This window comes from Haliotis asinina, chromosome 2 (genome assembly GCF_037392515.1).
Source record: "Haliotis asinina isolate JCU_RB_2024 chromosome 2, JCU_Hal_asi_v2, whole genome shotgun sequence".
In the NCBI taxonomy this organism is placed as follows: domain Eukaryota; kingdom Metazoa; phylum Mollusca; class Gastropoda; order Lepetellida; family Haliotidae; genus Haliotis; species Haliotis asinina.
The window spans coordinates 16,895,670-16,914,741 of record NC_090281.1 but is presented as its reverse complement, the minus strand read 5'-3'; the positions used below and the strand labels follow the sequence as shown (position 1 = coordinate 16,914,741).

General features: G+C 37.7%; 2 protein-coding genes across 7 annotated transcripts in view; both read right to left on the bottom strand.

The window, feature by feature from the left end:
• The window catches only part of LOC137273317 (uncharacterized), a 105,751-nt gene that overhangs the window by 75,814 nt on the left and 10,865 nt on the right, over window positions 1-19,072 (bottom strand). For 4 of the 6 annotated variants that reach the window (XM_067805896.1, XM_067805893.1, XM_067805894.1 and 1 more), the window contains 2 exons: window positions 5,792-5,964; window positions 2,494-2,671 (listed from right to left, as the gene is read on the bottom strand). In XM_067805896.1, coding sequence (XP_067661997.1) covers window positions 2,494-2,671; window positions 5,792-5,843 — 230 coding nt within the window. In that variant the 5' untranslated portion in view covers window positions 5,844-5,964. Of the gene's footprint in view, window positions 1-2,417; window positions 2,429-2,493; window positions 2,672-5,791; window positions 5,965-8,729; window positions 10,698-19,072 lie in introns of those variants that run through there. The other 2 variants (XM_067805895.1, XM_067805897.1) reach the window with 2 other exon arrangements.
• Window positions 10,466-19,072, bottom strand: part of LOC137271607 (uro-adherence factor A-like) — an 11,136-nt gene continuing 2,529 nt past the window's right edge. Inside the window, exon 2 of the mRNA XM_067804049.1 lies at window positions 10,466-12,207. Coding sequence (XP_067660150.1) covers window positions 10,466-12,207 — 1,742 coding nt within the window. The remainder of the gene's footprint in view (window positions 12,208-19,072) is intronic.

The following is a 19,072-nucleotide window of genomic DNA, read 5'->3' as shown; positions in this document are numbered from 1 at the left end:
GGTACACCAGAAATTACCTTCACACATTATACCCATGTGGGAAATCAAACCAGGCCTTCAGTGGGATGAGTGAACGCTTTGACCATAAGGCTAATAGTGACCATCCAATCCTCATTTTAGTTAACCTTGCTAATAAATTTGTACAAACTTGACCTTTACATGAACATGTGAGTAAAAGGTCAAGATTATGACCATAGACCATATCATACCAAAATTCATTAAAAGACAGTACTTGATGTTACCTTGCTGTGAGCTGGGCCAGAGTATGAAACAAGGTTTGGTTGGAGAGTCAAGATACTATGTCTGAGTGTTGTATTCTTGTCACACCTGCACTAGTTTCCAATAGTACAGACACAAAATCAAATACGTGTGTACTCATCCTCATACAACTGCAGTAATCTTGTATGCAATGTGAAATTCACCAAACCACACAAAAAATGTCTTGTAGAGCTAATCATAATCATCATCATAACTGGAAATACAAAGCAATTCTGTTTGATAATATACCACTAGAAGTTAAAGAATGCCTAGCTCGTTCATATTCTCTTTTCATTCTATCGTTAATCAACCACTATACTTAATCAGTCATGGCATGTCTGACCCATAACCCTAAAGTTCATTTGAGCTCAAGGCAGATTACATAAAACAGTTGTGACTTTCTGTGAGCTGTATGAATATGAAACATGAACTAAGTTTTTATATCAACTTACAACAGTTCTATAAAATACATTTGTTAGTTTCATAATCAAAACATATATCCTGTTTCAGTTGTGATTGACAGGTCATCAAGATTGTGACAGGTAATGTTTCTGGTGACAGAGAGATGGGTGTAGGCGTGATGACAGCTGCCTGGATAAGACCCTACGTCAGCCTACGTGGTGTACCAACACACCTATATCTGTCATGGAGGGTTACGTATCTCACGGTGAAGATCTTGTAAACAATTTGAGTAGAATCATGCAGAACAGATATAATTATGCAATACACATGTATGTAAGGTGACCTGATGCACATAACATCAGATCATTTCTAAAGTTTGTAATAAATGGACAGGACCCTGTTGACTTGAGAGATATCAAAGATACAAGTTAGTGCCTTGGGTCTATGTATGGGGGGAGGGAGGTATGGAGTTACGATCGTCATCCTTGTCAGAGTATGGGCATCATTGCTTTCTTACTTTGACTACCACCTTCCAGTGATATTGGGTGTTTATAAAGCATGCAGGGTTGCGAAAGCAGACAACTGCTATATGCCAGATGAAAATCAGGTTGGAAAATTGACACTGATTTAATCGGTTTGTGGGTCTGAGAAGAATTGGAAGGCAGGGGCTATATGACAAAGGATTTGTAATGCTACGCCATTTGTAAGCTCATGGTAAGTTTAGAGTTACGATGGGTTGTAATGCTACAAACACCTTGTGGATTGGGACCCAGTTTCTCTCATGTCAAACATAACACAGCAGAGGAATCCATTAGAGAAAAACCTGTGAAGATGTGGGTTAGAATTGATCTTCAGTAACCCATGCCTATCCGGAGAGGTGACTAGTGGGATCTGGTGGTCAGGTTCACAGACTTGGTTTACATATATCTTAATCAAACTGTGTGGGTTAGTCTTCATGCTGTTGATCACTGGATTGTCTGATTTCTAGATTATTTACAGACCATCGCCATATAGCTGGAATATTGTTGACAAAAGTAAATGTAAACTCACTGTCTAACTATTAGAGAATATATGGTAACCACTGTGCTAGAACATACTTGGTTGGTTACCTTTTTGTAGACTAAAATCAACATTTGTACAAAATCTTCCTGTTTGTTTTCTAAAATAATCTTGAGTCCTTGAGAATTGCTTCTGATCAGGGCTCACATAAGCAAAGTATTCTTAGTACTCTGCAAATCACAGCCAAGATCACTTTGTGCACATGGTCCCTGGCTTTCTCTCAATACTCGTTAACAAAACTTCCAACTTTACAAGAAATATGAAACACTAAAAGATGGTCTCACAATGGTCGTTCAAAGAATCACTTACCTGTTCATGATCTCGAAGTTTATATAAAATATAGCATGGGCCTCTGATAATATCTCGAGAACTTTACCTATCAGCAGGCATTGAAGACCTTCCAGATAGTGTTCCATGTTCCAGATGACTAGTGTTTATCTCCACATTGACCTCGAGGTCATACTGAGGACATGGTGTCACATATTTCATAGAAACTGATTGTAAACATTTTGGAATAATTTTAAAGATTTTTAGTTAGCTGTTCCCATGTGAGACATGTAGATTAGATCAGAGACCATATAACAAGACAAATACCTGTTTCATGGTCTCTGATTAGATTAAGAACTATTTGATGGACATGTTTGAGGTATTTGTCCTCAGACCATTTCATTACTGATCCTCGTTTAAAGAATATTCACATGATAATAAACTGGTTCTGGTTGTACAGAATACTTACATGATAATAAACTGGTTCTAGTTGCACAGAATACTTACATGATAATAAATTGGTTCTGGTTGTCAAGGTCAAGGGTAATGGCGGCTCCCTTCAGGTTGACCTCTCCAGCAGGAGGTTTGGACCGTGCATCTTCCTCAGACTTGTAGTACAACAACTGACATTTGCTCTCTTCCAGGGCACACCACATGCGCTTCCGGGACTTGAGGCGACTCAGAGCTGGAAAACATCATCAAACAATTGATAAACATCTGGTTGGAAGCCATCCTTGATATCTCCAGGATATACGTACCGATAACTCATGCACCAGTAACAGATAAAGATAATGGTCAATATTCAGAAATACTGCACCCATGTTGTGACTAAGAATCATTTGTGAAAGACTGACTATTCCAGTATACATTCTTAGATGGTCCAGTGGAATAAGACCCTTTCAGGTGCTGCCGATCATTGGTTTGAATCCTAGCATTGCCCTGACTATGATCTTTGGTGCTTCATCATGATGTTTCACCATATACATCTTGACGCCCTCAAACAACAGATACTGGCCATTGTGACATAATTAAAATACTGTTGTCATTGGGTTAAACTGTAAGGCACTCACTAACTTAAAGTTAAGCAAATATACTGGGTTCATATATAGATGGAATGTCTTCCTGTAGCCTACTGGTTAAAGCGTTTGCTTGTCACACCAAAAGCCTGGGTTCAAGTCCCCAGATGGGTACAATGTGTGAGGCCCATTTCTGGTGTTCCCCCGCTGTGATACCCAACTCACTCTAGTGGTGACATTACTGGAATACAACTTAAAGCAGCATAAAATATCACTCTCACTCACTCACTCACTCACTCACTCACTCACTCACTCACTCACTCACTCACTCACTCACTCACTCACTCACTCACTCACTCACTCACTCTTAATGTGTCTCCCAGTACACTGAACCATTATTTTGCTTGATCAAGTGAATATGTCATCTGTCTGGTGACCAGGAAGTCTTTGTGTCATACCAAAAGATGTTAAAAATGGTAGTTGATGCTACCAGGTACTTGACATAAGCTGATAAAACATTTTAGCTTAATGTCATAATGGGTTCAACATAGGGCATGGAATGTCAGTGGTCACTGACCTTTCAGGAAATTATCATGACACTGACCTAGATAACAATTTAGTATTGGCAAATGCTCTAGGATAGTAAAACATTCACAACAAAGTTCTTTTCTGTCTTTTGGGGTTTGGGACAATTTGAAAACAGGTAAATGAATGTGTGTTTGATAGCTCGAGCAATGGTAGGCATAGCCATGACAGGAAGTCCTGCAATCTGCCAAGTCCTACACATTGAGGTTGTCCATACATTCCAGCTTTAAGGCCCACACAGGTGACACATCACAAAAACCTGTTTATTGCCATCACCATGGATTTATTCAGACCAGCATGTGAGACACAGGTCAACTATGTCAGCTCCTGTGTTGTACAACAGACCAGTAAACATTCAGATTATCAGAACTTACTCTGGTACCAGTCTTCCAATCAAACACCTTTGGTGCACAAGTCTTGATGGTCATTTGGTCAATGGGGTATTGTTTGGAAGGAGTATTTTTAGAAATACTGACTACTTTATCATACAAACACAATGCTTTAGGGCCATAAGGCATGCTGATAATTTCATGGAATGAAGGAGCAAAGAATAGCCCTGAAACATAGCACATAAAGTAATTACAATCAATAACACTATTCCTTGTCATCTTTTTGGTAAATCTTTCATAAGACAAGACAAGCCATCAAATTATCTTTCCATTGTTGTTTCACAGAAATACCCAATGATGCAAATATGGGTTATACAAGAATTAATTTTGCAGGATGGACTGCTATGTCGAGTGCACCTGGTGATGGCAAGTCACATGATGGCAGAAATACATGTCTTCGTACAGAACTATGACAGCTGTATCTGACATCTCAGCATAGGATTCCTGTCCATACAATGAATTAATAATCACTGATATCAGTTCTTGGTAGATGTCTGATATAAGCTGATGTCACAACGTCCATGTATAGTCAGCACAGCAGACACAATCAGGACAGATGTCAAAATCAAAACTGTCTTCACCTTCAAACTTTGCCAAACTCTACATCTGACTATTACATTTGGCATTTTTAAGTATCAAGAACACTGAACCAAAAATATTATTTGGAGAAATTTTCAATTCTGAGACTGATCGATGAGGACACTGAACCGAAAATATTATTTAGAGAAATTTTAAATTCTGAGACTGATTGATGAGGACATGATGAAGACTTAATATGACCCATTTGTTATTTGAAAATATATAACTATATATATTTTTAACAATTGTAACAGTTTAATCTAAACAATATATCTGTATTCCAAAAATGCAAATCCATATAGTCTGTCCTATATCTAGGTCTTTGCCATGTGAAGAAGTGACTCACACATCAATATGACATCCATATTTTCGATCTTACCTCCAAACACAGGAATCACTAGAGGAGGAAATTCAATAGTGAGATACCTTGCCCTCACTGGGATGTGGGTCTGAAAATATTCTTTAAAAATATCCATGGCAAGTCGCCTGTTTTGATGTCTTCGTTTCATGATGAAAATGTTTGTGTCACAGTATACGACTGTCGTCTTTGTTAAAATACTGTTCCCCTGTCAACAGGTGGTGATAGATTCTTGCAGCACCTTGTGAGCAATTAGCTCTCCCTTCATGTATGTGCAGCTTTCAGTCAATATTCCAATTTTAAAATGTCTGAGTCATCGTGCCATATACCTTCATAGATGGTTATTGTATAAAGATGAAAGTCAATAATTATGTAATAGGTATATGGCTCATTGAACAGAATTATTGGATGAAATTATTCAGTTGGATACAATCATATGCATCACTAGCTCACTAGGATTATGTTACATTTAAAGTTTATATGGAAATCGGAATTGGTTTACTACTAAAGGAATTTTGTTAAAAACAATGGTTCAGTTTGAACCAATTCTGAACAGATAGCAACATAGTAAGATGTTGATAGGCACATTGAAAAAAAAAAACAGAAATAAGAGACTCACAACTTTGTAATCACATATCATTTTAAAATTCTTAAGGCAAGACATGATAAAAGTCTGGTGCATGAGCCAAGGGTCAAGATGAATTTCAAATTGGACCAAATGATCTGCAGATCCTTACACAACTAAGGAAAGCAACTCTACTGGAATTTACAAAGCCTTCCTGTGACACAATAGAATCATCAATTCACTGCATAAATAAAGATTTTATATGGAATAAAGTTTGAATTTAAGTAAAGATTTCAGAGTTGTATGTTCCTACCTCCACCTGGCTTAAAGCTGAGGTATCCTGTTAAACTCGTCCACCCTGACATGTTGTCTGCTGTGTGTGACAGGAAGGTGAAGGTCGTCTGATCACAACATTTCTGCCTTCATATCCTTTCCACCTATCTTCTTCTCCAGAATTTCACTAAACAATGGAGACTGCATGCTTATCTGGAAAATACAAGTGATATGTCATGTATGGTGGAAATATATTAATAAAATAAGCAGAACATAACTGGTTTACATAAGATACAAGAGTTTTGGATAAGAGCTGTTCTTTGACACATTCAAATTCAGCATCCATTGTAAATTTTGATCTTTGACAATTGCACACGTCAGCAGCCCTTTTCAGTTTTGCCTTTCCACATCCTGTTTCTCCCACAATCCCTCAACCATGTATATTTATCTTCCACCTAGCCCTTATTGTAGCACAAAAGCCCTATATAAAGGCTAGATTTCCTCAGAAATCTCCAATTTCAAAGGGCCATTGCTCAGTCTTAGCAGAATTATGTGATTTCATCCAAAATATTTATTTTCAGAGACTATGTTGGTGTTTAATTCTAAGTGTTGCTTCTTGAGCTGTGCAAAATCGAATGCACTTTTGTGAGGTGGTGGAGTAGCCTAGTGGTTAAAGAATTCACTAGTTGTGCCAAAGACGTGGGTTTGACTTCCCACATGGGTACAATCTGGTTTGCCCCACTGTGATATTGCTGGAATATTGCTGAAAGCATCACTCACTCACTCACTCACTCACTCACTCACTCACTCACTCACTCACTCACTCACTCACTCACTCACTCACTCACTCACTCACTCACTCACTCACTCACTCACTTCCAGTAAACTCCAGTTGTGTGTGTGTGTGCCCCCATCAGGATCAGGTGACATGGAGATCGACATGCCTGACTAGCCAGCCTTGAGGCTGCCACTATCACCTGTGTTTACAGACTCAAAAGATAACATGTAGGAGAGAAGCTTAATCTAAACCTGTCCTTGACAAAATGGTGCTGTGTTGTCCAAAATATTTGTTTAAAAAGTGTATATCTGTTGAAATTAATCAACTGTACAGGTGCTAAAATGAATGAATTGTACAAGTGCTGAAATTATTGAATTGTACAAGTGCTGAAATTCATTACCTGTACTGGTACTGAAATTGATAATAAGTATGTGTGATGAAAATAATGAAGACTGTGTTGGTGATGAAATTCATAAATATTGCATAGATGCTCAAATGATTTACACTGAAAATGATTAATTACATCTGTACTGAGATAAATCAGTTATTGACATACCGCATCATATCAGATGTATATACAATGACATAATGAGTAATATATAAGAATATAACAATAAATTGTAGACATGCTGAAATGTGTTAAAAATATATTTGCTGATCTGTGAAGGTGTGTATTAAATCCAGACCATGTCTTATGAATATTTTAATAAAAATCTAAAATTATTAAATAAAAAACTCCAGCATTGTGCCAGGCATGCATTTGTGTCTATGATGCAGCTGTATGGTTTAAGGTGCTACTTCAGCAAAGTCTGCAGCAACTTGGGCTACAACCAGCAAAACTATATGGGTATACTACAACATCAGGTCAGCTCCACCTTCTTTGACCCAAGTGATGAGACTGGTCGATCGATGCACAGCTATATTCATATACAATATATAAATACTGCAGCATATCACTATATCACTTTTCATTAGTGTGAAATGTTATGCAAAGCAATACCGGACACATTACAACTGTAGATATTAATGCATATGATTAAAGTATACTGAAAGAAAGTGTTAACACTGGAAATGACATTTAAGCATCAATGGAGTATTTACACCTCTTTTGTTTAAAAATACACTGGAGTCAGTTTAAGGAAAGCATGAATCGTGGTTGTATAAGCCTCTTTTGATTAATAAAGTATTTTTTTCAGCTTGAGTTTAGAAATGTTTTTGTGTGTGGAAAGGGAAGAGTTTACACAAACACAACATTGAAACTGAGATGCATGTTGATTATGCATGCATTCAGGCATAAACTACCAGTTTGAATGGCAATCGTTCAGTTGTTTTCTGAACACAGCTGCGATGTCTAGGCTAACAGTGACAACAAGACCATTGGATGTCTACACAGTCTCCAACACAAGACCATTGGATGTCTACACAGTCTCCAACACAAGACCAGTGGATGTCTACACAATCTCCAACAACAAGACCACAGGATGTCTACACAGTCTCCAGTGACGTTTCTTTTCCTTTCAGTAAACAATGAATGCCGAGTTATAATGAATTCTATGAGTACTATTTTCACTTAAACAATTAATATCAATCACGTCATTCATTGATAAAACACATACAAAATTGGAATTAATCTAGAAGTTTGTACCATAGAAGATATGATACTAACATAGTTTAGGTATCGCTGAGATTAACCAACTCATGTTTATATACACATATTTCAAAGTTAACACTATACTTTCCATTGGTAACCAGTGTTTGTAATTTTACACAGTCATACTATAATTTTCCAAGTTAAAAGCAAATTGTCCTATTCTAATTGTCTCATTTGTCCTAAAACAACAATTGGAAAATCTTGAGTCTTTGACAATATTTCCTATATATCACAACAAACTACAAAGTCTGCCGTCTTATTTACAAGCTATACCCCTTCATGCCAATATTTCCTATATATCACAACAACAAACTACAAAGTCTGCAGTCTTACTTACAAGGCTTACAATATTTTTCGTATATCTCAATAACAAAGTATAAACTCTGCACGCTTGTTTACAAGTTATACACACGTACTGCAGTATCACCTGTATATCACAAGAACACACTATTTAATCTGCAAACAAGTGTACACATTGTATACAGATTCATTTTCCAAGAGCCAAAACTCTACCATTACACCTAATGTAATTAAAAAGCATGGAGTTACCTGATGCTTGTTTACCATAATCTGCATCCAGTTTGCAATAACAAATGACCGTAATCATTAAAGTCCCACAGAGATAGGGAGTGATTGCTGTGTATCGCTGTGTTGATCTACAGATCTGCGCTAGTGCGTCACAGCCAGGGACCCGAGGCAAACAGCACTAGACGGCAGGGGTAGTTATCATTGACGTTCCACATGCTCTAGTTTCCAACACTTTCTCTTATTGTGTCAGTACGACCATGTCTACCTGTTGAAGTTATAACCCAGGCTTTATACAGTTTTTGATGCACAGTGGGATGTTTATGACACTTGCTGCCCAATTACATACAGGCTGGAGACGATATGAACGTCACCAGCCAATATTTCAAAACAATGTCAGCATATTCACTGTTGGCATTTTGTAACTCTTCTGTTTACAAGATAAGAAACAAACGGCTTGAAACCAGACATTAAACCCTTGCGAACAATTACCCTAGTGATTACCTTTGACCTAATAATAAAAACCATTAGCACTATTTACTTTATCCTTCACTAGAGGTAGCTGTAAGATTGCTCAGTTATTGTAATATTACAGCTTTTCAGGTGAAATACCTTGATGAATGAATATAGCCACACCCTTTTGTGGTAAACTTTGATGGGTGTCAAACTTACAGCTCCCTCGCAAGAAAAGATTCGTCTGTATAGATTCCTTCTTTAGTCACCACTAGTGTTTGTGTCTAACCTCAGGTAACACAAAGTGTCTACAGAGATGACATGTTTTCACCTTCATGCAGTATAGTAGCTACTACATGCAAATACTCAGATAAACAAATAAGGGAACACCACTTCATCACTTTGTTACTGTATCATGCTCTTTTTTAAATCAATCAAAAGCTGGCAAAGAAAAATATTACAAAACTTATTAAGCACCACATGCAATTGTATGCATTCCTTTATTCATTTCCCTTAGTATATTTCCATTCTGAGTTTCAAGTAAACAGGTAATCTGATTTAAATGTTCCCCTGTAAACAGTGTATGGAATATGTCCAGCATAGCCTTCACAACTATTGGTCCTTCTAACTTTGACACAGAGGTGTTTGGCTGTATATAAATTTTCATGTATACTAAAAAGGAAAGAAATTAGACAATACTATTAAAGAATGGATGCTCCTTCATTTTTGTGTGTGGTATATATGAATTTCATAAGAATACAGACACCACAAAACAATGTTTCATTGCAACACTGACATAAGATTAATTACAAATGCAATATACATAGAACCTGACACAGTTACATTATTTATTGTTAATTATGTATACCATACTATGAATAGACCATGGCTATTTATATAAGTTATCAATAAAGGATATTGTTTGACAGCATTTGTGAACATGATCCTGCTGCCTCAATGATGTTAATAGTTACAATAGTTTTGACTGTTGCCGAGTAGTGAAGAACTGATGGTATCAGGATGGCAGTAGGGCTTTGAGGAGGCGATGGAGCTTGAAGTGGATGGGTTATTGGGGTCTGGATGGGGGTAGGAATTGACACAAGGGTTGGGTTTCAGAGGGGATGGAGTTTGAAGTGGATGGGTTGTTAAGGACGGGATGGGGGTAGGAACTGAGATAAGGGTTGGGTTTCGGAGGGCATGGAGCATGGAGGTTGAAGTGAATTTTTTTTTTTTAAGGACAGGATGGGGGTAGGAATTGAGATAAGGGTTGGGTTTTGGAGGTGATGGAGCTTGAAGAGGATGGGTTGTTAGGGACAGGATGGGGATAGGAACTGAGATAACACCTGGGTTTGAAAAGGTGATGGAGCTTGAAGAGGAAGGGTTTTTGAGGTCTGGATGGGGATAGGAGTTGACACAAGGGATGGAGTTACAAAGGTGATGGAGCTTGTTATAGTCAGGAAAGGCACAAAGATAAGGGTTGGGTCTAAGAAACAGATGGAGCTTGAAGTGGATGGGCTATTGGAGTAAGGAAGAGGGTCTAAGAAACAGATGGAGCTTGAAGTGGATGGGCTATTGGAGTAAGGAAGAGAGTCTAAGAAACAGATGGAGCTTGAAGTGGATGGGCTATTGGAGTAAGGAAGAGAGTCTAAGAAACAGATGGAGCTTGAAGTGGATGGGCTATTGGAGTAAGGAAGAGAGTCTAAGAAACAGATGGAGCTTGAACTGGATGGGCTATTGGAGTAAGGAAGAGGGTCTAAGAAACAGATGGAGCTTGAACTGGATGGGCTATTGGAGTAAGGAAGAGGGTCTAAGAAACAGATGGAGCTTGAAGTGGATGGGCTATTGGAGTAAGGAAGAGAGTCTAAGAAACAGATGGAGCTTGAAGTGGATGGGCTATTGGAGTAACGAAGAGAGTCTAAGAAACAGATGGAGCTTGAACTGGATGTGCTATTGGAGTAACGAAGAGAGTCTGAGAAACAGATGGAGCTTGAAGTGGATGTGCTATTGGAGTAAGGAAGAGAGTCTAAGAAACAGATGGAGCTTGAAGTGGATGTGCTATTGGAGTAAGGAAGAGAGTCTAAGAAACAGATGGAGCTTGAAGTGGATGGGCTATTGGAGTAAGGAAGAGAGTCTAAGAAACAGATGGAGCTTGAAGTGGATGGGCTATTGGAGTAAGGAAGAGAGTCTAAGAAACAGATGGAGCTTGAAGTGGATGGGCTATTGGAGTAAGGAAGAGAGTCTAAGAAACAGATGGAGCTTGAAGTGGATGGGCTATTGGAGTAAGGAAGAGGGTCTAAGAAACAGATGGAGCTTGAAGTGGATGGGCTATTGGAGTAAGGAAGAGAGTCTAAGAAACAGATGGAGCTTGAAGTGGATGGGCTATTGGAGTCAGGAAGAGGGTCTGAGAAAAAGATGGAGCTTGAAGTGGATGGGCTATTGGAGTAAGGAAGAGAGTCTAAGAAACAGATGGAGCTTGAAGTGGATGGGCTATTGGAGTAAGGAAGAGGGTCTAAGAAACAGATGGAGCTTGAAGTGGATGGGCTATTGGAGTAAGGAAGAGAGTCTAAGAAACAGATGGAGCTTGAAGTGGATGGGCTATTGGAGTCAGGAAGAGGGTCTAAGAAACAGATGGAGCTTGAAGTGGATGGGCTATTGGAGTAAGGAAGAGAGTCTAAGAAACAGATGGAGCTTGAACTGGATGTGCTATTGGAGTAAGGAAGAGAGTCTAAGAAACAGATGGAGCTTGAAGTGGATGGGCTATTGGAGTCAGGAAGAGGGTCTGAGAAAAAGATGGAGCTTGAAGTGGATGGGCTATTGGAGTAAGGAAGAGAGTCTAAGAAACAGATGGAGCTTGAAGTGGATGGGCTATTGGAGTAAGGAAGAGGGTCTAAGAAACAGATGGAGCTTGAAGTGGATGGGCTATTGGAGTAAGGAAGAGAGTCTAAGAAACAGATGGAGCTTGAAGTGGATGGGCTATTGGAGTAAGGAAGAGAGTCTAAGAAACAGATGGAGCTTGAACTGGATGTGCTATTGGAGTAACGAAGAGAGTCTGAGAAACAGATGGAGCTTAGAGAGGATGGGCTATTGGAGTCAGGAAGAGGGTAGGAGTTGAGGTAATTGTTGGTTTGAGAAGGGAAAGGAGCTTAAAGTAGATGGGTTATTGAGGAAAGGATGGGGGTAGGAACTGAGATGACGGTTATGTTTGAGAAACAGATGGAGCTTGAAGTGGATGGGTTTTTGAGGACAGAATGGGGTAGAACTTGAGAAAATGAATATGTTTAGGCAGTGATGAGTTAATGGGTCAAACTGCATAGGCACTAGACTGGGTTAGGAGAGACCATATTTGCCTTCAGATTGATGCATTCATTGTGAATAGAAACTGTTAAAAAAGAAGACATATATCTTATGACTGTAGTTAAAGAAATACTAAACTTACTAAGCTGTATCACTTTACTGACATACTCATTATTTTAATATTTCATAGTTTCACATAAATCTACCAGGGTAATTTTGAGCTGCATGATGTACCAGCAACCAATAAATTAGTTATGGCCTCAATGAAGGAGAAAGAGTCATGTTCTCAGGAAAGACATAAAAGTTGTTGACATATTCCTATGTAACATAAAACAGCTTTAACATCCGTGCTCCATGCAAACTGGCCATACGGGTAGCGAGTGGTTCATCGATAGTTCAACGATATCTGATCATGCGGGTCTTCATTATCACTACAATCTATCCGAAGGCAATGATGATCATCTGCTGACTTTATTTTATTACTTCAGCAGAGAAAGGAAATAATGAACAAAACTGTTATTGAGGCAGTAATGATTAGTTGTATGTGTGTAGTATATCCATTCCAGGTCAGCCATTTTGAACGACTCTTATTGAATTTCACACTGTTTACACATATCTCTTGAAACCTGGTTATGGTAATCTCATGAAATTTCAATATGCATGTCCTTGGGGGTTTTTTTTAAGGAGATCTGGCCCCTGTTTCTTGAAACAAACTTAAGTTTTTGCTCAGATATCAAATGAGTTTTTACTCAATTAAAGTTTCTAAACTTTTAGTAAAAACTCTGGCTTAAGTCTGAAAACAGACTTAAGTTTGTTTTGAGAAATTGGGGTCTTGTCTTTGATAAACAGACTGTCATATTATTGTAATGTAAATTTGTAATAACTAAACAAGAATGTAATAAAATTTCATATAATTAAGTCATATAATTTTGAAACTTTTATTTAAGTCTTCACTACAACTTCATACCCATATGATCTTTGGCATACGTGTTGTCATCATCGTCATGAAATAATCTGGTTGGAAACCTCCTGTGATCCGTCACAAACATCCCTATTTGGATCTAATACACTCAGGTGTAGTTAGCCATGTGGTTAAAGTGTTCACTTGTCACACAGAAGACTGAGGTTTGATTCCCCAAACTTCATTGTGTGAAGTTCACTCTGGTATCCCTGCCATGATATTGCTGAATATTGCTAAAAGTGGTGTAAAATTAAACTCAAGCATCATCATCATCATCATCATCATCATCTGCCTACTGCATTTAGACATGTATGTCAGATGTGTATATGTTTCCAATGACAAGTATGTCATCGAACCAGTTTGGACAGTGGTGGACCTGTGACTTAAAACTGTTGCATCCCTTGTGCATGCCAGAACATTGTGATTGTGGGTTTGAATCCAGTTCACCCCGGTTTGATGTCACCATATTCATACTCGTGGGTTTCTTGAAAGTGGTTAGCATCAGAGACAAGCATCCCTTGGTCTGTCCTCCCACAGTATCCTGACATACTGTGATGCAAGTGGAATGTTTCAAAACACTGTCAAAATCCAAATGAACTACTTTGTCACTCAAATCAGTTACCACTACTGTGTAAATTGGTGGTTCACCACTCTTGTATTCATACCCAGTTTCTAATATACAGTGAGCTGATTTACATATCAAACACTGATTATTTTAATAATGACTCATTATGGTAAGCAGGTATCCCTTCTGTTTTCATATCCAGTATCACACAAGAGGAATAAAAGCTATATACAATACTTGCAAGGATCGGATAATATTATTTTAACTCCTATCACCTGAAGGTGTTATATATGATATAAAACACACTTGGTTGGCCACAACACCTGCTTTGAACCTGTGAGTCAGTTCATGGCGATATACCTGGACATGTATTGATGGACATTGCTGTTTGTATTGATTCATTGACTGCTGGGACCATACAGCTATATTTACAGATGTGGGATGAAACCAAGGCTTTGATTCAGTGGGACAGTATCTGCACTGTAACCATCTGAGGTCAGGTGAAGTGGGGTGAAGCATAGTATGCAGGGCTACTGGAACATATCAACCGTCCATGTGTGTTTAAGCAAGAAAGAGAAAGAGGGAGGGAGAGAGAGAAAAAGAAAGAGTTTGTGTGACTTCTGCGTTTGTGAGCTGTGAGTGGGTGGGTGTTTTTGTGTTTGTGGAAGTGAATGTGTGGCGGTGTACCTAATATGTGTGTGTGTGTGTGGACAGGGTATGCATGCACACATACATTTGTCTGTCCATCCATCCATTGATCTGTCCTGCTGTACTAGCCAGCAATATTGCCAGTTTTCACTGGTCTAGCTCACTGAGAAGCCATAACAGCAGTTGTAACTATCTACACTTGCTTCCTGCTGGTTCAGTTTTCTAATCCATTAAAATTTGTTTATTTTTTGCCATGCATCAGTATTTATAATCAATACTGGATATGAGAGGACTGTGCTCTTAACAGATCACTGCACCACAAAACAAATATCCTTTATGAAAATAACTCAACTGGAAGATTTTATTTTACAATTACATACAGATGTATACCATTACCTATACGGTATGTCCTTTGCAATTATCGACTATTTCGTGCACTTTCAAACCCTGTCAAGTGTAACGTGTAAGTATGCAACTCTGTAGGACGTCATCTCTCCAACAATTTATCTAAAAGCAACATGAGAATGAGTAACACCTGAACAACAGCAAACAATTAATGATGTAGGAACAATTAACATCAGATGATGTTTCAGAGCCATATGAGTTCTGACTGCTTTGGACAAATATGTACCAGCAAAGAAATGTCGAACAGTATAATGAGAAAGTGGATAAATGATGTAAAGTTTCAGTAAAATCGGTCAGCAGATATATGATATATAGTGACAGAAAAATCAATTTGCGAATATATGATATATAGTGACAGAAGAATCATTTGGCGAATATATGATATATAGTGACAGAATAATCAATTTGCGAATATATGATATATAGTGACAGAAGAATCAATTGGTGAATATATTATATAGTAACAGTAGGCACAGCAGTCAGTGGATATATAGTCTGGTTCATAATTATTGAGAATTTTTCTTCTTACTTTGAGCTATCCTAACACCTCAACTGATTCACTGATACTTAAAACTAAGTAATGGTATAAGGGAGGTAACTCATCTTGGCCTACTGAGTATAGTACAATTAGAGTTACCTCCCCTGAATTTGTAGCAGACGTCATTTTCCTCAGCACTGTCAACAATGTCTGCTGAAGATAAAAGAAGGTTGATTTTTGAGTTGTGTAATCAAGGAATTGATGATGTAAATACACTGGCAGAGAGAACAGGAACTCCTCTTTCTACTGTGTATAGGATTAGGAAGAATTTTAAAGAGGGAAAGGATTTTGGGCATCAGAAAGGAGCAGGGAGACCCAGAAAATTGGACTTCTCAGATCGCGTCCGGCTGGGAATTTTAGCGTCTAAAAAGCAAAGGGCAAGCATCTCCAACATCAGGTATGAAATGATAGAAAGGGGATCAACAGTTTTATCAAAATCTACAGTTAGAAGAAATTTGATTGATCTTGGATGGGAGAAAAAGACTGGAATTCTTTCTCCTCTCATGAAACAAGAACATAAAGACAGGCGTGTTGAGTGGTGTTTGGCACATGAAAACTTTGACTGGGAAAATGTGATTTTTACTGATGAAAGCTCAATATGGGTATATCCCAATAATGTGAATATATTGACAAAGTCTGCGTCAGCACCGTTGTATCGACGACCTAAATACAGCCCAAAGTTTCATGTATGGGGAGGGATATCCTTATTAGGAACGACCCCGCAGTGTGTGTTTGAGGGAAATCTGACAAGTCAACGCTACACTAACATATTAGATTTTCTGCTTCCAAGTGCACATGTGTTTTATGGAAATGACTGGATTTTGCAGCAAGATAATGATCCTAAACACACCGCAAAACATGCCAAGCAGTGGTTTCAGGAGAAAAATGTGACTGCATTACCATTTCCTGCATATAGTCCTGACTTAAATCCCATTGAGAACATTTGGGGGATGATGAAGGAATGTGTGAATCAAAAGGGGTTGACAAAAATTGAAGACATGAAGAGTGAAGTGGTCCGATACTGGGACAGCATAACTCACGAGACACTAACCTCTCTGATAGGAAGTATGCCTACCCGTCTTAGACTGTGCCGTGAAGCTCAAGGAGACTTGATAAAATATTAAATTGTTACCTACACAACATGAAAAGGTCAGTTCACTTTCACAATACATTCAATTTTATCTGATTTGTTCTCGTTTAATAATATGAAATGCTTTAGCTATTCTCAATAATTTTGAACCATACTGTATAACATACAGTTACTGTTAGACTCTATCAGTGGGTGTATGATTTATGGCTACAGTAGAATCAGTGAATATGTTATCCATAATTACACTAGAATCAGTTGGTGGATATATAGTTACAGTATAATCAATCAGCAAATATATCATACATAGTTACCGTATTATCAGTTGGTGGATATATAGTTACAGTATAATCAATCAGCGAATATATCACACATAGTTACAGTGTAATAAATCAGCGAATATATCATACATAGTTACCATATAATCAGTTGGTGGATATATAGTTACAGTATAATCAATCAGCAAATATATCACACATAGTTACAGTGTAAAAAATCAGCAAATATATCATACATAGTTACAGTGTAATCAATCAGCGAATATATCGTACATAATTACAGTATAATCAGTTGGTGAATATATATTTACAGTAGAATAAATCAGTGAATATATCCTAAATATTTACAGTATAATCAGTCGGTGGATATATAGTTACAGTATAATAAATCAGTGAATATATCCTAAATAGTTACAGTATAATCAGTCGGTAGATATATAGTTACATCAGAATCAGCTGGTGGATATAAGATATATGGTTACATCAGAACCAGCTGGTAGATATATGGTTACAATTGATTTCTGACAGAGGATATATGTAAAATTGAAATCAGTGAGTGGATTGAAATGAAAGAATGGATGGATATGTTTTTATATATAGATACGTTGTTATAACAGAATCCATCCAATACAGTTTGTTAACTGCTTCAGTCTTGAGGACAGTGAATGCAAAGGCCTCAAGGAACATCAAACAAGTGAAGGTAATCTGTGACTGAAAACTGTATATGCTTCTAGTCAGGTTCACAACTGAGAATAATGGAAAGTATTGGTTTAGTGGGGATAAACAAGTCTCAGCTGTTGACAGTAATAAACATCTTCACACTAGTCAACTAAAATGATTTTTTATTATCACATACCTTGTCAGAATAGGAAAGTAAACTTTTATCAGTTACAAATTAAAAAAGACTGCATAAAAGACTCTAGACCTGGCTGTAACCTATATGTCACTCTGTCTAGTGTGTGATGTCACACAATTACCAAAATTACATAGCAAGTATTTCTGTTCCTGTGGTACACCAGTCCTAAAGCATTAAGTACGAATATTACCTGTCTACAAGCATGTTTACATATATTATTATATTGAGGGTGTATATTTATCAAGCATAGCCAGTTTTATTATAGGCAGACTCACCGTGAAGATGTAATTATTGTAACTTGTAGCAACCTATTCACTGTGCTGCTATTCATCCCTTAAATTACTCAGCAGTTATGTTTATCGTGACAGTGTATGAAACATTGTGAGTAACTGGATAACACCCTGTGCCATATGGGCTGTAGTACAGGGTCTTGGTATAGTCTGCTTTGTTGATCTACAACAGATATATACTGACATGACACATACTGCATGACACACTGTGACACAGGCATCACCAGGTATAGCTGGAGCCTGCTTTGTTGATAGATGGCAGATATACACTGACATGACACACTGCATGACACATTAAGGCACAGACATGGCATAGCTGGAGCCTGCTTTGTTGATATACAGCAGATATTTACTGACAGGACACAGACCTACCACATGACACATATCACCGATGACATAATATAGTGATGACACATCATATCAGCATATATTACAATTTATGCCCTGTTGAAAACATCTATGCTGATGACAATCACAGATTATTTATCATTATTATTATTATTTATTAGGGGTCGTGGTATAGTGTAATAGTTAAAGTATTCACTCATCACGCTGAAGACCCAGGTTTGATTCCATTCATGGAAACAGTTTGTGAAATCCATTTCTGGTATCCCTGCAGTGAGCAGTTTTGCTGAACATTTTTATGTTGCTAAAATACACATTCACTCCCTAAATTATCTCCAATTTGAAAACAGTTACGCTGTTGACATTCACATTTTACACCCAAATGTAAACAGTTATGTTATTGACAGAAAATATTGACCTCCCGTTGGAAACAGTTATGCTATTGACAGTCACAGATTATATCCAGTTGAAAACAGTTATGCTTTTGAAAGACACAATTTAGTCGTGCTATTGATAATCATATATTATCTCCAATTGAAAACTGTTACTGACATTTGCTATGGCAATCACTGACAAAATTCAATATTTTTTCCTTACAAGAGAAATGTCCTCTTTAAAACAGCATGAAAAACATCCAGCCATGCATA